The sequence below is a fragment of the Pyxicephalus adspersus genome, chromosome 12 (assembly GCF_032062135.1).
Source record: "Pyxicephalus adspersus chromosome 12, UCB_Pads_2.0, whole genome shotgun sequence".
Classification (NCBI taxonomy): Eukaryota; Metazoa; Chordata; class Amphibia; order Anura; family Pyxicephalidae; genus Pyxicephalus; species Pyxicephalus adspersus.
Window position 1 is genome coordinate 7,743,586 of NC_092869.1, and position 16,167 is coordinate 7,759,752.

The 16,167-nt window shown below is 40.2% G+C and overlaps 1 protein-coding gene across 1 annotated transcript in view; it reads right to left on the minus strand.

Annotated features, from left to right (window-relative positions):
• The window catches only part of ETV3 (ETS variant transcription factor 3), a gene marked incomplete in the record, with an annotated part of 24,179 nt that extends 13,264 nt beyond the window's left edge, over positions 1-10,915 (minus strand). The window contains 3 exon segments of the mRNA XM_072428783.1: positions 1,671-1,908; positions 3,722-3,785; positions 10,800-10,915. Of these exon segments, the coding sequence (XP_072284884.1) occupies positions 1,671-1,908; positions 3,722-3,767 (284 nt within the window).
• Between the last annotated feature and the right edge of the window lie 5,252 nt (positions 10,916-16,167).

The following is a 16,167-nucleotide window of genomic DNA, read 5'->3' on the forward strand; positions in this document are numbered from 1 at the left end:
CTCTGTAGAGATGGCTGCCATTGCTGGCTCCATTAATGACTCCCGCTCTCTGCTGAAGGCTCCAACAAGGAAGCAAAGCCCTGCGTTTACCCAGGCAACCTCCACCTCAAAGACACCATAAAGAGAAGGAAGTTTTATGTAGTCCTGTTTGAGAGACAACATTGCTTCATTATACATACAATATCATTAGCTATGCAGCCTCCCCAGGACGGGAAATGTTACTGGCAGGATCACCAAGTAACCTAAACTAAATGTATCAATGCTATATTTTGTGTTTAGACATTAAATACAGTAACTTTAAATGTAATATAAAAGCTCAAGCAAGAAGTATTCTCCTGTATAAAACTGTACAAAAAAAAAATCTACGAGAGCTCTGCTTGAAAATGTGGAATAAGATAGAATTGTTATTGAAGATGCAACCAGCGGCACACGGGTTTATCAAGAGTAATTTGCATTGAGATCCAGAAGCCTGCGTCTATTCAGGAACCCTTGAATGAGATCAGGAAGCATTCTGGCAATTGTACAGTATTAGTTTGCTCTGGCCTGTGTCACTGATGTCCTGGCACGTCAATACCAGCTCAATTTATAAGGCAACATTAGGACTTATCACACCAAGAATACACACAAGAAAAGTGAACTCGAATACTGAACACGAAAGATAAAAACCACGGGCAGAATCATTTTGTTGTTCTTGTCCAGTAGAATTTTTTTAACTTTTTCCATTGGGTGCAACAGATGGTCCATTCCTGAAAGAAGTTCTACCCATACTTACTCCAAACCAAAAACATAAGAATTGCAATGCTATGCCACTTTAATAAGCAACAAAATCTGAGAAACCTTTTCTCTATTAAATCAGTAATAAGCTGGCAACCTTGGCCATCACTAATTACAGGGGCGATATTTAAATAAACATCAACTTAACATGAAATCTAAAACCCAGAGGCAACATGCATGAGTGTACATACATGGGTGGCAGAATTTCAAGGTGTGTATTATAAGTGATTCAATTGTCTATGGCAACCTCCTGTTTTAGAGTTTCCAGACCATTGTATGGGTTATATCGGTACACATGTAACCACCTTTAGGCTTTTCAGCTCTTGGCACCAAAATAGATATCAGTCAATCAAAAGATAAACTATTTAAGGAATGATTAATTGAAATATAATTTTAGAAAGACACATTCAGCCTCCCTATGCAATGAACAGGGGCAGCCGCTGGGAAAATGATGCGGCCAAACAACCCCATTGCAGGAACCTTACCAGTGCTTCTGTGCCACTTATGTCTCCTCCACAATAGCCACTTCCAGGTATGAAGCGTGTAACCTGTGACATTATTTAGGTCTACACCTACCTATTTACTAGGCCCAGTCAATGCCATAACCAAGGGAATTAATGGAACCACTTCCCCTAGTTGCCAATGGCAGAAATTTCTGTGCCAGTTGGAAGTGGCAAACAAGTGCTAATAAAGCTTTTGCAAATCCACCATTGTTTGGCCCTGCATGGCTAATGTGACACGGTCACTTCCAGGGAGCATAGAATGGCTTCTGAACACATATTAAACTTTAGAAACATCTGGAAGACATTCAATACAAAGCTTCTGCATGGATCCAGCTTAGAACTGAAGACTATTGTCATGACATTTTGATAAAAGGGGTTTTCCAAGTGTCCTACCTGAGTGCTCGGCTTAGCTTGTCATAGTTCATCTGGGGTTTACACTTCCGCCGTCCCCATAGCCTGGCCACTTCATCGGGGTCCTTGATGACAAACTCGCCGTACTCCCCCTGTTGCCAAGCGATGACATGGCGGAACTCTTCCTTCTGCAGCAATTCCAAAATGAAATGCCACAGCTGGATCTGGCGGGAGCCCGGGCTAGACTCCGCCTTGTACGCCCAGTCGGGGAAGTGATAACCTGAAGATTGTCAAAGAAATCAAATAAATGATAAAAAAAAGAAAAAAAAAAAAAAGACAGGACAAATGACTGCAAAACAAATGGTCAGACAGAAATATGGGAAACTAAAAACACAATTAAGCAGAACACACACAAGGAAAAAAAATAGAGAAGAGCAGAGATAGATTAGAATTGCCAGCATTAGACAAAAGCACAAAACTAACTTACACAAAGAGAACATGGAGACACTGTCCGCAGACAATGCCATCCCAGCAACAGAAAACTGAGTGTTAAGTACATACAACTGAATTTATACATTGAGAGGTAAGTATGACATTATGGGTGCACCGTCAAACATAGAATCTGGATGAGCAAAGTAACAATTTACAGCAAAAAATACACCCTAAGTAGACAGCTCTGTAAGACAAATAAGCTTTTTATTTTATGGATTTGATTGCTATTCATAAATATGGGTGGCAGCATCAGAAGAATGCACAGTTCCCGTTGGATTTACCCTCTCGTTTTTCTGCAATAGACTGAGAAAATAAAAGTGAACCTTGATTACTTAATATGGCAACAAACAGCTTTGTGCCTTTGGTGAAAGGCTCAGTTTGGAGTAAAGAATGACCAGTTGCTAGTGAGTAAAGTATCTAATTGCAAGATGGGAAGGATTTAGAACACAAGCTTATCGTAAGGATTCCTGACTTTCCACATGGGAAAGGTGAATGTAATGACAAAAACCATTTTCAGTTTCCTGTCACAACTGAATTCAGAAGACTAAAGATAGTGTAACACTGCAGAAGTTGCATTGGCTGAAGCCTGCATGCCATGTAACATTAGGGCAGAGAGGCTTGTTCAGAGAAGCCAGCGCCTATAGTAATTTTTTTTTCCATATTTCCACTTTATGTGGCCTGTAATGTCACTTGGCTAACTCTGCACCTTCAATGAGCATGGAGCTTCTATTTTATTTAAAGCAAACACTTTTAATAACTTAACTTTAACAGTGGGATAAGGTAAAACTTCTGTGATGTCTGAACTAACATTTAAGATTCAAGTTTACAAAAGGCGGACAACCCCTTTAAGTTTCATGTGACAATATAGAACAGGATACTTCATTTGTGTACCTTCAGTAATGACTCAGACTTTTTTTTTAATGAAAATACATTTGTGGTCTGAAAGACACATATGAAAGTGCCATTACCAACGCCAGGCCACACCAACAAAGACATTGTAACAGAGCACAGGAGACGGATGTGCAAAGAACTGGAAAGCATTATCAACGAAAGTGAAGAAAAAGGCAACGTGCAGAAATATCCAGCAAGAAAGAACACAAAGCACAGGAGGAGAACAGGTACAAAGGTTTGCTGTTAAAATGAATGTTGCATTATGATTACATATAAAGTTGTACACTACCTGTAAATATTCAGGTACTGATCTATTTCCTTCAGCTTGCTATACCTGTCACAAGATTATGGAACCAGCCACTGCCCAATGCTACAAAGTCACATCTTACCTCCATTTCACTCTTTTACAACAAACTTTGTTTCTGTTTGTAAATATACAGACAGTGATTCAATACCAAATTCCTAAAGTAGAAGAGGCATTGGTCTGGAGGGTGTTGTGTATGGAAAGCCAGGCACTAGCAAGTTCACAAATGTTTCTCTAAGCAGCAATGTGAAAAATAACTTTTTTTCCCAAAACGGTACCTGTAGTCATGACCTGCTTTTCACTGACATAACTGTAGATTTTGCATTCAGTCACCTCACTAGTAAACTACCATACATAAGGTATTGCTTACATCTATTCTTCACTATAGAACAGAAAAGCAACTTACCTCCCCCTCCTTTAGACTTTTCCACAATACTGCAACCAGTTTTCATGGTTCCTCTTCCTGCTGACTGCAAAACAAAAAAAAAAAAAAGAATCAAAACAATGTTTCGTCACATGACCAAAATACTTCAGAAAATGGTTTAGGGGGTCTTTATCCCGCCATGTTACAAAAAGTCAAGGAAGGCGGATATAGATAGTCCTCTGTAGTGCTATAAATGTAGGTGGAGTGGTAAAGGAAGAAGCAATGCCCACAGCAAGCAGATTCTCCTACTCAAGGCTGTATGGCAGAATAACAGATCACTAAGGTAATAGAAACCATTTCATCAGAGAGATTTTAAAATTATATATATATATATATATATATATATAGCCACAGCAAAAACCTGACAGCTTTTACTCGCACTCATTATACCCATACAAGAAATACCCTGACTTGAGTTTAGTGTAATTTAGTGCCCATATAGATAACATTTGTTATTTATTACCCTTCCTAATATTCCTACAGTTCAAAAATAAATATAAACATTAAAAGAGAAAAAAAAATTTGATAAGCAAGTCTGCCACAAGAACACGAGTTCATTGTTCAATGCCCCACTACACAGGTGAGAAATATACTGGAGAGATCTGTGGGTGACCCCTTTGTCTCACAAACAAAAGGAAATGGCTTACGCATTTCCTTCCTTGTGGTTTGTAGCTGCAAAAAGCATTGTGCCGTCCACCCTTGCTTCCCCTCCTTGTAGCTTGTGGTGACAAACAGGTTACTAATCAAGCCATGATCTCACAGCAGGAATAGAATATGTTTTATCTTGCAGAACGAGCCCATCATCACAACAGAAGATGCTGAAAGAGGGAACACTTAACGCAAACGGCTGGGAATCAAAAGACAAACTAAACTAAAAAGTTTTATTGAACCGATATTTGGTTACATCATATCACTACTGGTCACCACAACATAGGTCGGACTGGTGATCTACTACATTGTATACCAAGATTCTACTTGAGTTTAGTATATTTCTCAGCATCTCTAACTCTGCATGCTTGGATCCTTTATTAGCGTCTTGATACCATGGAACTAGATTGCAAACAATGATTACAGTATCTGATGTGGAGCTCTGACCCAGCTAACCCCAACACTACTGGCCAGCGAGTTCCACTAAGCAACTAGAAGGCAAATATTGAGAGCCTATTTACAAATGAATGCACTCCTTTATCTATCAAGCTAAACATTTCTTGTTATAACAATAAAAAAAAAAACAAAAAAAACAAAAAAAAACACATCTCACTTTCAGTCCCAAACTTGTCTAAACTAGATGTTAAAGGCCAACCAATCTTTCTGCAAAAGGAAACCTGCAAAGAATGTCACCTAAAAGGACCTCACTTTCAGTCCCAAACTTGTCTAAACTAGATGTTAAAGGCCAACCAATCTTTCTGCAAAAGGAAACCTGCAAAGAATGTCACCTAAAAGGACAAGGGTACGGGATAAACTTCTATGAACGCAGATTGAATATTGGTTCCCAAATTGTGCTGCTTGGCCAAGAACTGCTCAGACTGATTCAGCTCCACATATGTGGCTGAACCGGAAACTTGTATCAATCTGATGTGGATATGAGAGGAAACAAAACAAAAGGTCGTCAGACTGCTATTCAGACCGTCCACACAACTCAGCTGAAGTAAGATTTCCAGAAGACAGCTGTTGGTTTTACAAAAAGAAATAAAAAAAATACATACAGCAGTGGTCAGCAAATAAAAGTCTTTAAAATTTCACTTGGAGAATGTTGCATAGAGGAATATAGAAAAGGAAACTTCTATGACCAATAGGACTGCTGAGTTGGAAGCCATTACTGGGTAGCTGGACATGGAGTCGGCAAAAATGTACCAACTCTGACGAATTTAAAAACTACTTTGCTCAGAAAAAATTAAATTCTACTGAATCCAACTAGGATTATACAGTAGTACAACATTCTATATTTACATTCCCTGTTGACCAGTTATGAATCCACTGAGAATGTTGTGCACGGCGAATGTAGAGGTGTTGTCCATGGCCTGCAAACCCAGATCAGACAGTGCATAAAGAATATGTTATGGGGAAAGCTTCCGATCAATTCCCTTGCAAATCGTTCTTGGATGTACCCAGTACTTGATTGCCCAAGGCGACCCAAGCACCTCACATATAAAGGAGTCAGAGGTGAGGAGTTAGATTTGAAGAATTTAAGCACCGACTCCACAGACCTCAATGCCAATTACTCTCAACAAGAAAAGCCAACTGTGCAGTAAATTCACAATATAATTCAATGATTAATGCTGAAACCATAAACAAAACAATGCTTCTCTAAATGATAAAGCTACATGATTACAGTTAGTGAGGTGCGTTATTTAAAACTATGCTAGCCACAAACAGGAAGTACATGTGCACTTTCAAGACAATGACAAAAATGATCAAATGTGCAGAACAGAAAATGGTTATGTGCCAACATCCCTCAATCACAGCACACATCCTCTTGTATTGTAATGCTAGACAAGTTCCAGAAGTCGGGGAAAAAAAAAAAATAACTAACAGCATTAGCAAATTTACCTGAACACCAATTTGGCTAAAAACTTTTGAAGCCTGAGATCTGTATTTAGAGCTTCCTGCTGGCAGAAATACCTTAGTTGTCCAGTTTTCGTGATCATACATTACCAGGAAAAGCAGCGATGGGAATTCCCTCCAAAGAAGAGCTATGTTGTGGCAATTAGCCCGATGTATAATTGAATCGGCCAATTCTATCTGATCAAAGTACCAAATGACAATAAAATGAACATGGCTTTACATGTCATATGACTTTGGCCAAACGATCTTTATGAATTGGACTTACATGATTTTGCCTATCCAGATTAGGCCGGGCATACCAAAAGCAATAAAAAAAGGCCTAATAAGGCCTATGAAAAACAAGTCACCTGGGAAAATGGATCCTGACCAATTGATTCTTTCCTGAGACAACACTTTTATGTAAGGTAACAATCCTGTTTTTTTTTTTTAATTTTTTTAAGGGTGTTGTACTTAAAAATAAATAAATAAAAAAAAAAGGAGGAATGAATGGGAGAGCAAAGCCTGCCAGGATACCAATGTCACGCATCCCGGGAGGCTCCTGGGTGCTCCTTCTGGGCATGCCTGAGCATCTTGGGCATGGACAGAAGGAGCCTTTTTATGGGGGGAAAAAAATTTGAGGATCCCACACGTGCGCAGCGAGATCGGCAGGTTTTTTTCCCCATCCTGTAACACCCGATCTAGCGCTTGGGTCACGTAGGATGAAGAACCCGGAAGGAGAAAGGAAGATGGCGGCACCCGGACAGATCCCGGGACACGACCGCAGAGACCTCTGAATGGATCAGACTGCCCTGCAGGATTGAAGTGGATTTTTTTTTTTAGGCACTTTTGGGTTTAGTTCCTCTTTAAGCCAACAAACATCCGGTCCTTCCCTTGGACTATAGACATCTTAATGTAGAACTGAAGTCCCACTTTAAAAAATTGTCTCTCTATTCAGCTGTCAAACCTTGCTGAGCTGCACATGACTGCAAAACCCAGCAATCCTGACATCCCTTGTGTGGATTTACATCATCCAGGCCTGGCCAATCAAGATGGCTGATTATCATCTCCAGGAAAAAAAAAAAAAAAAGAAGGAAGATGGCAGAACCCTGCGATGGAACTGCTCCTCATATAGCTGGCAACAAGGTTACTAATAAGTGCAGCAGAAATCACATGCAGATATTTTGCTGTACCTATCAAACCCATACAGCAAAATGCAGCTTTCTTTATCATATACAACACACACTAAAATCCCTCATAATACTTTATAAATGTAAAGTAGGGCAATATCTGGCAATATTTTCTCAGTACAAATGATTCCAGTAAATTAAGTGTTTAGTGCAGGCTGAAACACAGAAGGCAATGATAACGGCCAGAAGCAAGGACAGAACAGATAACATAACCACATTTGTGCCTGTACAGATCCTATGACTTTTCTGACCTATTATGAAAGGCTGAGCCGCAAAGACATGCAATGTCAAACAGCTGTGAAAGTAACATCTCCTTATCAGAGGCACGCAACAAGGAAGAGAAGAACCATAAAATCAGGTAATCAGTGGGGCATACCATGAAACTCACAGGAGGAAATTAGCAACTGAAACAAAACATAAACACGTACCCTGTGCATATGGCACGCCTTCCATACCAGAACTGTGATCTGCAGACGGCCTGGCAGGGAGAGCAGCAACATTCCTATATTTTTACCACAACACACATACTGTCTGCGTTCTTTAAGCATGTTAATGAAGCCACTATCATTTCAATGCCATAAACAAAGCGTCTGGCAAGCTCAATGGTATTTTTAGTAAATTAGCAGTATAGAGATTTGCAAATCAATAGATCAGGAAATAAAAGAGCAGACAGATAGCACAAACCCTGCATACATACCAATAACCGAGAAAAACAATAAACAGCACAAACAATTGTTATCCAAATAGATGCTACTCATGATCCAGAAGAAGGAGGATATTGTAATGGATAACTAAACAATGCATGCTGCAATGGTCCTAATGAATCCAACCATCAGCAAATAACAGTAAAGCTAGGTACACACGTGCAATAATAGTCATTGTGAAAAACAAACGATTGACGACCGATCAACCATTATGCACGATTATTTTGAACAATCGTATCGTTACAGCATGTACAGAAATCATGCACCATACGATCATTCAAAATAATCGTGCATAATGGTTGCTCGGTCGTCAATCGTTTGTTTTGCAACGACTATTATTGCACGTGTGTACCTAGCCTTACTGGTTTTTGTTCAAATATAATCCACCAATAATGTACACACGCTAGATACGATCATTTTAATGATGCAGGAAGTGACGTGTACTGGAGAAAGTGTATCACAATAACACAATGGATAGCGAACAATCGTTGCCCAATCAGATCGTCAGGGTGGTCGCTGGTTTCTCATTTATCGGCCAGTCGTTGTTCACTTTTTTGTTAACTATTATCGGACAACTGGTCGTCAATCGTTCATTTCCAACGACAAATATTGCACGTGTGTACGTAGTGTAAGGTCATCATCATACTTCACAAAGTGGCAGAAGACTGAACCCTAAGTGATGTACTGCAAAATATTCATAACGCTCATTACGGACTGATGACCCCCTCTTAATAATATATCTCATGCACAATGATTGGTAGGGGTGTCCTGACAAATGCTATCATTCCTACAGATAAACACATTTAACATAGAAAAACATGAAAGCACAAACTTACAGATGTATTCTTTCATGAGTTTCTGAACTACAAAAACTCAGAATTGCAACAAACAGCAAGTAGATCAAAGGCCAAAAGAATCCATCAAAGGAAAACAAACTTTTTATACTAAGTAATGTTGGTGTGTAGGTAGACTAAAGCTACATTTTCACCATCTGAGAGTAATGCCAGCGAGGGTTTCATGTGAAAATCTAACCTCTGTACAGATGTCCTGCAGGATCACTGAATGACTGACAGAAAATGTCCGCTGTTTCCTATGGGAGGTCAAAGCGGAGTGCCTACTGCTTGACCTCTCGGCTCCATACGAGAATGGGGCTGTTTGTCCCTGCTGTCACAGACATGATCACCATTGACTATCGCCAGCGACAATTATTGTATGTATAGAGCTCAGCGCTTGCCGACATACTATTTAATGTACAGTAATAATATATTGTCACTAGATAAATCCTGGTATTAATAAACAGGACCTCGCTTCTGCAACACAAGGGGGAACTCACTTTGACATTACCCACCAATGCAAGGAGTTCTACTGCACCCACCGAAAAATAGCAGGTCACCCTACAAGGACGATTCTTTCATTCATAAGTCTATAATCCACTGATCACAATAATATACCAGCTGTAGGGCTCAATATTTATTGGGGTTCCCTGAAAACCAAGTCAAGGCAAGAGAGTATAGGGTATCAGCATCTTATAGATTGTAAGCTCTTTCTGTGTCACTGTCTACATTCATCTGTCATTTGCAATCCCTGTTTAATGTATAATATGTTGTCACTATATAATCCGGTTTAATAATAATAATATTAATAATATGTTACATGACACATTTCAGCTGGACTTGCTTTACAGAGAACCCGAAGTAATCCTTGCATCAGATTTAGCATGAGGAGTGCAGAGGGTAACAAGCGGCACTTCCATTACAAGTAATGTATAAAGTCATGGAAGTCAGGGGTCCATCAGAGGTGACAATACCCAAATACCGTCCTCAGCATGGCAACAAAGCAGAGGCTGCAATGTGCCATTCGGGACCAATGAAGAGAGATTAGCAGGATGATCAGGTATATTACAAATCTATGATAATGGCATATCACTGTGCAAAACATGTAATATTTGGATAGGACTCAGGAAGAAAGGGCTATCATTGCTGTCTATGTACCCCTTTCCAGGACTCAGCTACAGGCCAGACTCAAGATGTGTCCCCATAATGTAAGGTGTCACCAGTAGCGGTCTAAGAGGAGAATTCTCATTCTTGAAGATTTTATCTGACTTCCTGGTGTGTTTCTGGTACAGGAAGTGCCATTTCCCAGAGGTACACATGCAACAACAAACATGGCAGGCGATGTACCCTTTCCATGATTTGTGTTTAGCGGTCTGGCTTTTTGGGTTATAAAGGTAACGCTGGACATGTAAAGGAGCAGCCCTCGCCACCCCACCACTCTGCTGCCATGGCAGAATATGCCGAGAGCTTCCTAGCACCTGGCAGAGCTCTGTGTCATACAATGCCTGAGGAGGGAGGGGGACTCCACAAGGAAGTAGGAGGCTCACACCTGGGGCCCCATGTTACCTCACCTGAGCCAACCTGTACCCATTATTGATAAGCATTGCTATGGTGACAGGTCCTCTTTCAGGCAGCATAGGCTGTGTGCTAGGTCCAGGCAGAGTCCTGATATCGGCCAGTGATATCCTGGGCTGCTCAGGGCCGGAGGGTGCAGAGGCCTCCAGAACAACTCGAGGCTAATAACAACCGGAGCCGGGAGAAGTGTACAGAGAAACATAAACACAAGACCTACCAGTGGCAGCCTCTCGCTCACCGCTTCGCCGCTTCTTCACCTCCTTCCTCGGCCGCCTCCAGTCTCCTCATACGAGTGAGCAGGAAGTACCAGCCGCCTTATTAATCCCACTTCCGGTTTACGCTTCCTCCCCTCCCTGCGCGGGCGGACGTAGCCTTGAGAACGCAAAATCATCCACAGGCCCCGCCCACATCACGTCCTACAATGCACATTGAACGTCACGACGTTCAGTCACGCTCACTGTGGCCCCGCCTTCTTTCATACAGATCGACTTGCGTCACGAGAACTTTACCTCCCCGCTTCTCACCTCCCACTTGGGCTTTCGATACGGGCACGTCACCAGAAAAAATCCCCTTCATGGCGATAGCGTGTGTTCCGCCCCTATTACGTGAGGCAAACATAGGGCGGTGACAGAGCAGCACGTGAGGCGAAAGAGGCGGAATGTTTTGTCTGTGACTGGCGCCATTTTGAAGAATGGCATAAACTTTAAATCTAAAGTCTTAGAAAAAGAGGCGGGAAATCTGACTAGTCAACGCTGCGTCGGCGCCATTTTGAAGAAGGGCAAGAACCTTTATAGCGGGAAGAGGCGGGATATATTCCAGTGAATGATGCGCTGGCGCCATTTTGAGAAATGGAAAGAACCTGATAAAGTCAAATTATGAGGAGATAAATGGCCGTAGTCAACAGGAGCAAATCTCAATAGTCTTCATATTTCTAATATGGAGAATGTGTGTTAAAAGTATGGTAAAAGAAGAACAGCTGAAGAGAAATGACTTTTTAATAAAGTTCCTTAAAACTCTTCCATGACAGATACATTTTCATTATTCTGGCTGCTCTACCAATGCAGCCATTTTTGAACAGAATTTGTGCCTCAAAAGAAAAATACATTAAACTCTATTTCCAAAGCTTCAAGGTGCACAGGAGGTGTTATTTGACATTCTGGCCTGAGCCAAGAGATCAAAATTCCACTAGAAAACAATTCAGCCCATTGCAAATGCTGACAGAAATTGTGACATTACCAGTGCCACCCAGACGCATTGGATATAGGGCTAACGTGGGGGATACAAATGCTTTATGCATAAAGCTATGGGCCTGATTTATTAAAGCTTTGGCTGGAGAAGATACATTTCCATCAGACAACCAGGGTGATCCAGCAAACCTGGAATGCACTTCTTAAACGTAATATGCTATTTGTAAGCAAATGTTTTCAATCCTAGACCAGATTCATTCCAGATTTCCTGGATCATCCAGCTTCACTGATGAAAGAGCTTAAATCAGGCCCTAGGTATGAGGTTTTCAGCCAGAAACTTTAGCTTGCTCCAAAATCACAAAGTCTAGTTTGCATGCTGAAGAGAAGGACCCTTGCTTTCAATACAGGAGCAATGATTTTTTTCTGCAGAGGTCCAACACAGCTTTGTTAAAGCGAAACTTTCATTAAAACAAAAAAACACACCTTTGCTTTGAAGAGCTGTCAGTATTTCCACAATCTAAATCTAGCAGCTCCTGTGCCGTCCTGGCTTCTTTCCTTTTAGCGCAGACGAGACAACCGGCGAGCCCATCTTTTCTGTGCCAAGCTTACTATACACGCATGGGATCGACACTTTTTTTTACCATTCAAAGAGAGACTTGTGACACGTGCCCGATTATGGGATGCATGGAACAAGCAGCTCGAAGCCTCCTGGTAAACATAGTGACATCTTGCCCAGGACTCATCTAGGTCCTTTATGCCTATATCCAGCCAACATTTATTACAAAGCAGAGAATAGTTGTGGAATTTATTACTGATATAAGGGTAGGTCAGTAGATTTCTCCATGCTAGGGGTCTCATCTGATGGAAGAAGTTCCGTAAGGAAGCTCTATGGAAGTCGGGCCATAATAAGGCTCTCTGTAAGGCCCTGGTTCAGTACCAGTACTCATCAAACCCCACTCCCCCAATCTAACGCCGCACTCTTCACCTATAGCAAACCCCTGCTTGCATGTTATGTTTTTTTAAAGTCACTAAAAAATGAAAGCCAATATACTTTGGAAGTTCTGTTTGGCCCCTCAAGCTATGTGTAGAGATTCAATCATAGGTCATTCAAAAAAACTAAAACAAAATTAGAAATATAAAGACGGTACTATCTTGGTTGGTGAAAATGTCTAGAACTGTGAACAGAAGACCTTCAGTTGGCCCATAAATACATTCACTATCTAGGACCACAAAGAAAAAACTTGTGTGGCCTATTTCCTAATGTTTTGACCCAAAGTTTACACAATTGTCACCTAAAATTCAAATATTTCTCCCTTAAGACATAAAAAAGACCAGTAAAATGTGATTCTTAGGTGAAAGAATTGTTCTCCTCCCCCTCCCCCTCACATACTAGTATAGGAGGCAATGGTACACACTGAACTTTTGTCATCTAAAACAATTGTTGTGTCCCAAGCAAAAATTTGTGTGTACAGGTGTCCCCTGAGGAGGTCCCCTGAGGCAGATCACTAATTATTTCCCTATGGAAGAGGTCATTAGTGATCTGCCATGTTGGAATACTAATGAATGTCCCATAACAACACCATTGGTATACTATTGTATATCAATACAGCACAGTTCTTTACACTCATTCTCTCCCATAGCTATTCAACAGAACAAGCTACTCAATGGCGAGCCATGTACCTTCCATGTGCAGCGATTATTTCTAAACTGTCATATCAAATTATCACAATCATTATTGGGCACATTAATTGAAAGTGAGAACTGAGAAACAATTTGTAACAAAAGGTTGTCATGTCCTTTCTAGTTCTATTTGAGCAACCATCTAGTCACTTATCATTTATATTGACCTCATTCATAATAATAGCCCCCCTCCCCATAGTTGTGTATATATATATATATATATATATATATATATATATATATATGATTATATATGGAATCCCCGCCAAAACACTATCTGCATGGAGTTTGCAGGTTCTCCCCGTGTTTGTGTGGGTTTCCTACAGGTATTCCGGTTTCCTCTCACATTTTAAAAACATGCAGAGAGGTTAAATGGCTTCCCCTCAAAATAGACTGTGATAAAGACATAATACTATAGTAAGGACATTAGATTGCGGGCTCCTTTAAGGGACAGCTAGTGACATGACTATGGACTTTGTAATGTGTCCCGGTCCTCTATAAATACTATGTAATAATAATATTGTAATACTTTGGTATATTATGTATTTACTACATCTAGTTTATAAATGATTTCTCCATACATTTTCTCATAACAGAATGTTATTTGTTTAATGATCCCCTGAGGAAGCCTATTAAAGTGAAACGCGTCAGAAATCGAGACCAAAGATTTTTCTTATACATGCTTCATGTACTTTACCTTTTTCAGGAGTTAATGTAACTTTATTAAGAATTATTCAATATATATTTGCCTAAAAACAAATCTTGTTGCTCACCTCTCTCTCTAACAGTCAAATTTACCAGGACATAAATCAAATTATGATTTTCCATCTTGTGCAGTTTTAATGCCTGGACTGTTAAAACCGTTCTTCATTTCTTTTCATCCACCTCAAATCTTCCTATGCAGAACTAAAAGTGTTTGTACCATGTTTTTTCCCTTGTTACATATTTTACTGTTATTTGTATGCTGACCATGATTTCTCTCTACTTCCCTTATTTCATGAAACTTACTAAAAATGATTGAAATATAAAAATATCTACTTCCGCTTAGAACCTTTGATTGTTGGCTGGTGCAGATGTGTCTCATAAGGCTGCTTGGATTTTTTCAGTGCAATTTAGTCAGATTGAATATAGAAAGAAAGAAACAATTATAATGGCCATCATTAAATGGAACCTTTGTCCCACATTTTGGGAAGTCATTGGGTCTGTCTTTCCTTTGCTTATAGCTGGCTTCTGTTGGTATAAACATGCAGAGGAATCCATTTTGGGCAGGAACCGTCCACAACTATCTCCCTCTTTTACTCCACTTTTAGTAAGTATTTTCTTTGAGGGAAGTTTTATTGTTGGTATTGTTTACTTTACTTATAGGGATACAAAACTTGCAATTAAGGGACACCCAATCATTCATGTGGACAGTTTACTGTGCTCTACCTTTTTATAAACTGCCATGGGCTTTTTCCATATTCTCCCCGGTTTTTTTTTAAGCCGGATGGGAAGAGTAGTCAAAAAGTGGTCAGGGGAACACATGACAAATGTAATGTTCCCAATTGTTGTTGCCATAGGAATCCCATAACCCCGATAATTGTTTTAGCTTTCTACTACCCCTCTATTATTGTTCCATCTTTCTAATGCCCCCTCTTAGTCACGTTTCCCATTGTCTTTATTCCATTATGCCCCAACTGTCCAGTCTCCCTTGTATTACAACTTAACTTCTCGGTAACCACCCAAAATAATAGCCGGGTGATTACTGAAAAGTGCCGGGTGAAAGGGGCTGAAAGGAACACTGTATTTATATATTTTTTATAGTCATGATAGTTCTCATAATTTAATCCCTATTGCATTGTTTTTATCAGATGTAGTAGAAATTGTCTCTGTAGGACAAGCCATACTTTTCTCCAGTTGAGCTGAGGATCTGCTCTTGCGGCGAGTTTATAACTAGAATTTGTTACATTCATGACTGTCAGCGGTATAAAATCTGCTGCTAAAGCTGTTACTATGCAACCAGGTATTGCATGCTTCCAATATGATTTCAAGTGGATAGAAGAGGCATTCTAAGACCATATATAGTGATGAGTTTTACAATTCCACGCTGTACAAAGATTTACTAAAGTGCAGCAACCCAGAGCATCCAAAAATTTATATCGTTTTGTGGCCAGTCAGTAAACTACAAGTCTGTCTAGAAAATATGATGGCGTGCGAGGGTCACAGTTTGATAAATTCAATACTTCCAGTTTTAGGAAGCCTTTAAAGTGCTTCTGGTAGGGTCATCCCCTTTGCTGCACAGTCTCTCACAGGTGTGTAAATTAATTCGAGGGACCTGGGAATTTGTTAAAGCGGAACTAAACCCGCAATACTCACCTATCCCCATTCTATTGCAGAGCACCAACAACCTCTTTCTGCTTTTCTGCCTGGAGACCTTTTTTTTGGCCATCTTGATTGACAGTTCCAGAATGGTTCAGGCATGTGGGAGTTCATTCATTGCCAGCACATACAAGGGAAGCCAGGATTGCTGGGTCTTCCTGACACCTCGAAAGTATGTTTTCGAGCTGCACTTTTCGCGATCAGGCAGGTAATAACAGGCATTACAGAAGGGACATCACCTGACTTTTTGTGCAATAACCACCTGCCTAAATGGTCAAAGTTTAACCTCCTGAGCGTTACACTGAGGTCTAGATTTCTGTACCAAAAGTGATCCATCGTTTTTCATGAAATTTTTTTTTT